The sequence below is a fragment of the Euphorbia lathyris genome, chromosome 1 (genome assembly GCF_963576675.1).
Source record: "Euphorbia lathyris chromosome 1, ddEupLath1.1, whole genome shotgun sequence".
NCBI classification, from domain to species: domain Eukaryota; kingdom Viridiplantae; phylum Streptophyta; class Magnoliopsida; order Malpighiales; family Euphorbiaceae; genus Euphorbia; species Euphorbia lathyris.
In genome coordinates, this window is record NC_088910.1 from 46,747,913 (window position 1) to 46,757,068 (window position 9,156).

At 35.9% G+C, this 9,156-nt stretch overlaps 2 protein-coding genes across 2 annotated transcripts; both read right to left on the reverse strand.

The window, feature by feature from the left end:
* Positions 1 to 518: 518 nt before the first annotated feature.
* On the reverse strand, positions 519 to 4,627 carry LOC136231101 (putative DNA glycosylase At3g47830). The gene is made up of 4 exons (XM_066020370.1): positions 4,060 to 4,627; positions 3,615 to 3,815; positions 1,351 to 1,407; positions 519 to 1,252 (listed from the first exon to the last, which is right to left on the reverse strand). The coding sequence occupies exons 1-4, from the start codon at positions 4,417 to 4,419 to the stop codon at positions 995 to 997; spliced, it is 876 nt and encodes a 291-aa protein (XP_065876442.1). The 5' UTR covers positions 4,420 to 4,627; the 3' UTR covers positions 519 to 994.
* Positions 4,628 to 5,439: 812 nt separating this feature from the next.
* Positions 5,440 to 7,577, reverse strand: LOC136231106 (U-box domain-containing protein 38-like). The gene has a single exon (XM_066020383.1). The coding sequence runs from the start codon at positions 7,361 to 7,363 to the stop codon at positions 5,726 to 5,728; it is 1,638 nt and encodes a 545-aa protein (XP_065876455.1). The 5' UTR covers positions 7,364 to 7,577; the 3' UTR covers positions 5,440 to 5,725.
* Between the last annotated feature and the right edge of the window lie 1,579 nt (positions 7,578 to 9,156).

The window sequence follows — 9,156 nt, forward strand, 5'->3', positions numbered from 1 at the left end:
TTGCACCACCATCACGAAAGGAGAAATGCCCAGTCCTAATGGGCTGGGCATTTCATTTTTATTTGACCCTCCCAATGCCAAAACGACCTGGTCAGGTTAAAAAATTTAAAGCAGCTCAGCCCAACAAAATGTGCAGTCTCATCCTTGTTAGGCTGGCTCTGCCACTGCATACAGTGATTGTATGGAAGATAATCTTCTGTCCCCTATTCCCTGTCTCCATTCCTGTTCTTCTCACAAAAAAAAAAAAGTCCTCATGTTCGTGTGTGGATTCTCATAACCCGCACAATATTATTTTGAATAAATGAGAACTTTTTCTGTGAGAGAAATATGGATGGAGTCAGGGAATTGGCAACAAAATATTATCTTCCTGATGGTATCACTTTGAGCAATTTTGAAGCATAACTTAAAGGATAACAATCATAAAGGTATCAGGTAAACCAAAAAGTCAAAAAGAAGTAGAGATGCTAGTTAAGCAACACTAGGTGGATAGTGGTGTTGAGAATATCCATTGCATGCAATAGGGAAAGCGAAAGGTTCAGGCATAATCTATTATATAATCTAAAATACACTATTTTATTCCCCACAGATATATATTTAGAGCTAATTATAGTCTTAAGCTACTAGTGTTAATATATTCATTGACAATAGCTTTTGTGCTTGATAATTGCACAAGAAGCTTTAATGCTTTTAAAATGACTGAGAGTTGAAGCTATTGGACTCTTTTGTTATCTCCTAACTACTTCCACCAATAACAGCTTCTAAAAAGACTATTACTTTTCTCTTTACTAATTCAGTACACGTAACTTTTTTCCTTTAAGGGGAAAATTTTAAGGGCAAAAAGGAGAAACTAATGGCTGAATACTAACCGTTCCAACAAATTGTATCCACATTGTGTGCCGAGCAAAGGCTCCAAAATCTTCTAGATAAAGAAATATAATGCTTTCTACTTTTCAGGAGTGGAATAGGACCACAAAAGGCTGGTATAAAGAATATGTCAATTTATATCATCAGTTGTCTTCACACAGAAGTTATTGCAGTAATTTAGTATAGGACAGGAATCATCATTGCTTTCTTTTCTATGCTGGTTGAGCCCTTTCTTGGTGCAATTACGACAAAGCTTACCATGTGTATATAGAAGACAATTAAGATCAAATTTAAGATCATTTGGAATTCGTTGGTTGAGATGAAGGTAAGTCTTATTCCTGTCGGCTACTTCAGGTACCCAGCCTATGGCCTTTGCAATCTCAAACACCTGAACCATATGTTTCATTACATGTGAATAGATTTGAATTCATCTGAAAAATATTGTGGCATACAAAATTGCATATATATGAGAAATAGAATGCTCACATGTGTGTCCACTGGGAAATCATCTTTCTGAAGATTGAACATCAGAACACAAGATACCTGCCAATTATTTTAGACTGTAAGACAACACTAAAGATGCCAGTTTCAATATTTTGAATAGAACCTTGAGCATCATACTTTTTTGTATCCTATGAGAAAAGAGGTTGTAAAATTCTGCAGGACGAACTTAGCCAATATAGCATTGAAATGAAAGCAAGATGAAATATTCCTGTGGCAAGTAATCAAGTGCTCTATTTCAACAGCTACTTCGTATCGGTATTATATGGCAGACCTCTAATTATAAGTATACAATAAGCAATCACAGAGGCACTTGAACAAAAGATTCTAAAACCATCATATCTTCAAGCAACTCTAACGTTTTGTTTGGATGGGGTGCCTAGAGGGTTATTAAAGGAAGAGAAGGGAAAGTATTCAACCCTCCTTATCCCTTTGGAGTGGTAAGATTTAGAACAAAATTAACCTTTCATCAAACGTTATTAACCCTATCCATACAAAACCATCTTCCCAAACATAGGTTTACCATTAACTCTTACTTTATTAACACTTTCAAACCTCTCTTCCAAACCAAGTGTAAAGCACCTCTTGTTATACTTGATTTACAATTTAGGACATAGCTAAGATCATATATTTATAGGATCAAGAGCAATTGGATCCACCTAGGCAAAAAGCATGAACAATAGTTGCTTATATTAACATCTGTGCTCTGTTCATTAGTAATCATCCATGTTGATGTGTCACTTTTTCAGCAGCTCAAATCTCTGACCATGTCATGCAAATTAAAGTTCAGGAATTACTAGTTCTTTTTTTGATTGACTACTCTCATTGTTTTCTGTTTCAAAGTCCGCTAACTTTCAATTATCAAGTCAGATGGCTGACATTCATATCTCTAACTTCCTGTATAAATATCCACCGCTGCTTAACATTTCGACACAATTTCTAATACATCAATGCACCCGTTAGCACTTCCTTCATTGTCTTCAATATATCAAAATATTTTTGGCCCTTTTCTTCCATATGCTTAAGTTCAAAAAGGGTTAAGAAAGACTTGTATACTAAAAGTATGTGTATCTTCAAAAAAAAAAAAATTAATATGCTTGCAACTAAGGGTGATCAATTAGTAATTACACTCAGGTATGGTTATACAAAGGGCCAAAATATTTGTTATTCAATATCAACAAAATAAGCTCAACTCAGAAAATATCAGCAAAAGTGAGGATTGAAGTTCAGTTCTGTTTGGCAGTTTTAAGACACAACATTCCTAGGAAAAATTGCATTTGATCACAAAGTTCAGCTGATTAATTCCACTTTGCATGTCCAAGCAACAAATCGTCAGCTCAGATTTGATAAATGGGACCATAAAATGTCGGGCTAGGAACATGAACCTTAGAGGTGGTAAGTAATCAATAAGAGCAGAAATGCATTAAAAAAAGAAAAAAAAAACTAAATCACTTAAATTATGTGTGAACAATACTCTCCTTCGAATGACTATTCAACCACACAGATTATGAACTCCAAAGATCGCAGATTGGATCTTGAAGAAACAATCACAAAAACACACCACAGAATTTACCCTGGTTCGGCTTAAATGCCTACTCCAGCTACTTCACTAATCAATGGAAATTACAACAAAATTCTCACGAAGAGTAATCGACACACGAGTTCTTCTCTCTGTTCTCTCAAACGTTTGATCCAAAGATTCAAATCGTTTCCTCACCAAGAATCTCTCGTGTTTCCCAATCCCTCGTTCTAGTAGCTTGTTTCCCCAAATCAGTATATCTCTCTTGTGTACATAAACACAATGATTTCGTTGGCCCTAACTAATCCCAACCCAGAGCCTTTATAATACAGGCTTACAAGATCGTGAAATACCCAACTAACCCTTACTCAAGTGTATTGACTCACAGAGACCATGTTGACTTGTTGACCCACTGTCCACGTCAGCTCGTGATAGAAAACAACTACTAACATTATGGAAGTAATAAATCTGGAAATTGATGTTAGTAAACTAAAGAGGAATTAACTAGTTGCGATATTTTCACAAGACATGCATTTGACTTGCATAAAAGACACAAAAAGGAGAATATCTACTGAAGGGGAAAAAAATGGTGAGTTTGATGATTGATAAGGACTTCATATATTCCTATTAGACATAGTCTGTCTCAAGTACAGTTATCCTTCTCATTCTTTAAAAGATCAGCAACAAAAACACAAGCTGAAATTAGCGGGTTGACGAATAAAGAAGTTACCGTTTTGGGTCCAATTCCCTTGAAATGAGAGAGCTCAGCTTTAATTTCATCAACAGATAGATCTCGAAGGTATTCCAAGCATAGTTTGCCTCTCTTCTCAAGCAAGCTTCCCAACATGTTCTTAATACAGCGAGCCTTTGTGGGAGCCAAACCTCCACACCTTATAGCATTCTCTAAGCATTTCGATTCAGCTGCTAGTACCTTACAGAATTAACACAGCAAAACATCATCTCAACAATGACACCCGTCAAGTTAAAAGGCGAAGAGCATACCATGAAGAAAGGCAGGCAAATTGTTCAAATATTAATTTTCATTTAGGACAGAACCGAAATCGATCAATACAAGAAGTTGTGCAGGAAGTGAAACCGCAACCTTCACTTGTTTAATCTCAAAATCAATAATGCCCTGTAAATTGAATAATAATCAAAAGAAAAAAAGAACTCACATCTTCCCATTTGGGGAAAGCAGATTTGAGATTATCAAAAGCCTTATCGGAATTAAGTTGAGTAGTATTCTGCGAAAGCACTGTTTTTACCAGACCATCCAAAACGCTCTCCTCTTTAACATCTGATATGTCTGGTTTGAGGTCATTGTCATCGTCCGTCTTTCGATACTTGGCAAACTCTTGAGGGAAGCCGTGAAAGGACAAAAGAGAGTCTCGAATGGCCCGGCATTCCTCGGGGTTGGGTCGAGAGTGAGTTGGGTATGGCTCTTCCTTTTTGCCACTGCTGAATTTAGCTGATTTTGCTTCAATTCGTTCAGGTTTAAGCTGGATCTGCTGCTTTCTTTTGCGGGTTTTCTGCATTTTGTATCGTTTGGACGCTTGGTTGTTAACCGGTTTTCACTCAGCGGTTTACTTTTGTAATCTGATTGTTGAGTTTTTGTGATTTCCCAAAAAATGCAACGCGCGTTTTCTCTTTTTTTTCCTAAAAGACCCAAATTTTGCTCCATTACAATTTTTAGATGCATACTTTTCTCTCAATTGAATTGAAGTGTCTCAAATTATATCAAAGGGTGAGGAAATCTGGAATTTCCAATACCTTACTAGAAAAGATTGTTGTATTATACTTAAGAAAATCATTTCTAGGATCCTCCTTCTCGGGTGGCTGGGATTTTCGGGTTAAACACTCAAAATACCTACAGGAAATAATTTCTTAAATGAGTTGTTTTTAATTATATAATTAAAAATAGTCTCATTACATCCGTAAACCCGTCGTAGCACCATTACGATGGTAGAGCCATTTCACCTTAATGGTACAAACGAGAATCTTATCTTTTATGTCATTACGGATACTGTTTTTAATTACAGAGTAAAAACCATCCTTTCCATAGAAATTATTTTTTCAACCATTAACAGATTGGAAATAATTGTCTTATAAATTATTTTATATAGAATTCACGTTATTAAAATTATTTTATATAGAATTCAATGGTCCAATTACAATCGAAATAATCTGAACATTAAAAAAAACCATATCAATTGTCATCCTTGTGAGAGAAATAAAAAAATAATAGACTTTGAGTAAAGACAATGATAAAAACATTTAATAGATGATAAAACTCATAACAAATTGAGATTATTAAATATACATATGGTTGAAAAGGTGCTATCATTAGATGGAGTGAAATTTTTTATAATTGCCATGACATGGAATAAAATAAAATAAAATAATAGTGGAAATTCTTTAATTGGTTAATTCTTAAATAAAATAAAAATTGTCCCTTTGTCTAAAATCTACCAACTCAAGTGATGAAATATGAAGATCTTGAACATTTCCATACACATCCAACTACTGTACTATCTAACCAAAATTACACGCACGTGAAAAAGCAAACACCAATTTATCAAAACTCTAATTTCTCATCAGACCAAACATTAATCTCTAATTACTCCATATGTTCACCTTTTATGTACACAAACCTTAAATAACCTCTTTAGTCTTTACATTCTTCTCCAAATTTTCTTTCTATTTCTCAAAATTAATAAAAATAAAACGAAAAACCACATGAAATTCCTATCTATAATATACACCTTCTTCAACTAAAAACCCCATCACCTCATAAAAATGACTAATTAGTAAATAATTACATTCTTAATCCTTTCTTTACACTCAAAAATTTGACGATTTTGGGCATTGCCGATTTCTTCCCCCGCCACCACCCACTGTGTATCGGCTCCGGTTCATTCCGCCCGATTCCAGAATGCCTTCCCAAGCTTCCTCTTCGTCGCCTCTCCCTCTCATCATCTGCAATATCTTCTTTGCTTTCTCTCTTCCTCTTTGGCTTCCCCTCTCTTCTACCTCCATCAATACCTCCACTGCTTTCGCCTCTTTTGCTAGACCTTTGAATCTCAAGCTTCCATGGCTCAATGTGAACAATGCTGCCACACAATTCTCCCTTGTAGTCTCTGATTTGTCCTCCCTGAGCATTCCTACCAATATCGACACAGCGTTTCCGTCCAGCATTGCGGATCTCCCTTCGTTGCAAGCAGCTAAATTGCATAGTATTAACAACATCCGACTCGCCATTTCACCTGATTTCACCATGCCCAGTAGTGCAGGGACGGCGCCCAATTTTACCAGCTTCACTCGATTGCTTTGAACAAGACTTAAATGGTATAAAGCTAATGATGAGTCGCGCCGAGTTAGCTCACTTTCGGACCTCAGTCCGTGCATTAATGGCTGTAACGCCCCTAAAACCCCAATCGCCATCTTGTTCTCGTCTTCTAAAGCTAAACTGAAGAGTGACCCTGCTGCGTGTTCCTGTGACTCACTTGATCCTGCTTTCAATACATCGATTAACAGAGGAACGAAACCTGATCGGACGATTTTAACTTTGTTATCTTTCTCCAAAGAGAGATTGACCAGTGAAGCAAGGGCATTTGTTTGCACGATGCAGTATCTTGAAGGAATCAAGGTACGGAGAGCAGCGAGTAATCGGGGAGTGCAGAGAGGAATTCTCAATTCCTCTCTGGCTCTTGTGAGTTTCCTCAACAAAATCACACCTCCTTCTTGTTCATATACATCGAGACTTTTGAGCTTGATCACAATCTCTTGTTCTTCGGAAACTGAAGAAATAGGACCGGAATTACTGGAATTACCGGAATTGGAATCCTGCGTTAGGGTTAGGGTTTCGGCTTCCAGAATTTCCAATGACGAGTTTGAGGACGAAGTGTAACACGCTGGCCGAGTCGCGAGAGGAAGAGGAGTGAACGGGCTCCCTGGTTCGTTGCTAACAATCACGGATTCCTCGGATGAGCTCGAGTAGAAATGGTGAGCTCGGTGAGTCAACTCGGTGGCGGCGTGAGAGTATAGAATTGGAGGATTCTCCGCCACACCTTTCAGCAGCTCTCTCTCCGAGACCCTAATATCCGGTTTCAAACTCCCCGAGTCAACCATCTTAGCACGGACAATTTTCTCGACGGAGCTGTAATCCAGCGGAGTAGGGCGTTCAGCGCCAGAAGTATCACACCAGGTGAGAATCGTGGATTTGATAGCTAAATTGGGGATTATATTGGTGAAATCCGGAACAGAATCGTCATCTTCAAGTGGGGGAGTAAAACCCAAGTCGCGGCATACCTGAGCAGAAACGCGGTCAAAAGTCTGGCCGGAGGAGACAACAATAGGGTCGGACATCAAAGATCCAGAAATTGGGCAGAGAAATTCCTTAGGAGGACGAGTTGGTTTAGGATTGGAGTTAGAGCGATTATGGAAGGAAATTTTCCATCTGTGCTTTCCATTTCCACCCATAGTTGGTAGAAAAAGAGAATCCGAAGAGAAGAGTAGGCGTGGTGTATAGAATTGAATTGATGAAGAGATAAAAAGGGAAGAAGAAAGAGGGATTTATGTGGAGAGGAAGAGGTGGAATTGGAGAGGTAGTTGCTTTGCTTCTTCTTTTCTGTTTAGGTTGTAAAGATGGACTGGTTTAAGCAGATTATTTACAGCGAAACCACTGCCCCTCTTTTTTCGTAAAAGTGGAAATGGTCATAGGATTATTTTCTTTTCTTTTTCTTTCCCTTTTATTTATATATATAATTATTTTCTACTGTTTATGTTTTGGGGGAAAAGATTAAAAATGAAAATAATAATAATACATTACAGACCCTGAACTTGATGAGAAACACAGATTGACCTGTAAATTTTAAGAGTGTCTCCTTAACTACCCGAACTTATTTAATATCTTTTATGTCCACACATGAAAAAACAAGGAGCGATATGAAAGTTAAAACATATATCATTTTAACCAGTTAGAGGATCTATATGTCATTTAACCAAATTTAGAGGTTAATAAGTTATTGTAAACAAATTCATGAAATTAACAGGATAATCTTAAAATTCAAGATGCCAGTTTTCTAACAAAATTTAGGGACTTGTGATAATGATTTTAGAAATTAAAAAAATTCAATAACATTATTAAATTCAATTGATGATATAACACATGAATTTTTATTCCAATAAAAAAAACTTTAGCTTAGGCCCGTTTGTTTTACCTACTGTTGCTGTTTGCTGTTTGCTTTTGGAAAAAGCTGCTTTTCCAAAAAGCAGGGATTCTCTGCTTTTGTAAAAGGCTGCTTTTTCAGATGTGAAAGACAAACAGGAGGTCACTAACCAAACACCTAATGCTGCTTTTCAGATTTAAAAGGCAAACAAGAGGTCACTAACCAAACACCTAAAACTCTGCCTTTTGAAATGAAAAGGCAAACATGAGCATGAAAAGGAGCAACCAAACGGACCCTTAGTGGTATTGTATGATGCACTTTCATTTACACCTTCACATTTACAAAATATGTGGGTTTATAAAGAGGGAAATTCAAGAACCGATATTAATTCTCCTTTTAAAAAGAAAAAACAAAAGGAATTTGGTCTAATTAATTTTTTTCTCGTATAATTTTATTAGAAAAAAAAACAAATATTGCATAACAATAAGAACAAATTATAATTAAAATAAAACTTATTATGTGCTCTTAATTTGAAGTGATTCGATTATCTACGGAAGTCACAAAATGAAATATCTAATTAAAGAAATATGATTAGGTAAAAATACTTTTAAACTCTAACAATATTATTAAAAAATTCTTTTTATAATATGAAAATATAAGATTTTATTTTTCTCAAATTTTTCTTGTTCTAGAAAATTTCAATGTCATCGATATTGTGTGAAACTATAAGATTTTTTTTTCTTGACTTTTCCATTGTGTTTTTTTGCAGAATTGACTTGTGAATATTCAACCCTAAATGCTGTTTAATAATTTTAGTATTCCTAAAGCAAAACTACTGTTGGAAAATGAATGATGAAATGGTATAATTAATGAAGAAGCACGCCAAATAGGCATGCGGTAATATTTGGTTAAGTAATTGTTAGAATTCATGTTAGAGGTGGTAAAATGATTTTGGTTGAGGGTGTAGTAAGTAATGGAGTGAATGTGATAATTGGCAGAGGGCCATATGGTATAGGGTAAGAAATAAAAATGAAACCAAATAGAGATTTATGGGGCCATCCCTATCAAAAAGATATTTACACTTTTCAGATATTAGATTCTCTT

Coding starts and splice junctions, on each gene's coding strand:
- LOC136231101 (XM_066020370.1), bottom strand. CDS start 4,419: ATGCAGAAAACCCGCAAAAGAAAGCAGCAGATCCAGCTTAAACCTGAA. Junction 1,408..3,614: donor AGGGAATTGGACCCAAAACG/GTAACTTCTTTA, acceptor AATAATTGGCAG/GTATCTTGTGTTCTGATGTT. Junction 1,253..1,350: donor ATTTCCCAGTGGACACACAT/GTGAGCATTCTA, acceptor CATATGGTTCAG/GTGTTTGAGATTGCAAAGGC.
- LOC136231106 (XM_066020383.1), bottom strand. CDS start 7,363: ATGGGTGGAAATGGAAAGCACAGATGGAAAATTTCCTTCCATAATCGC.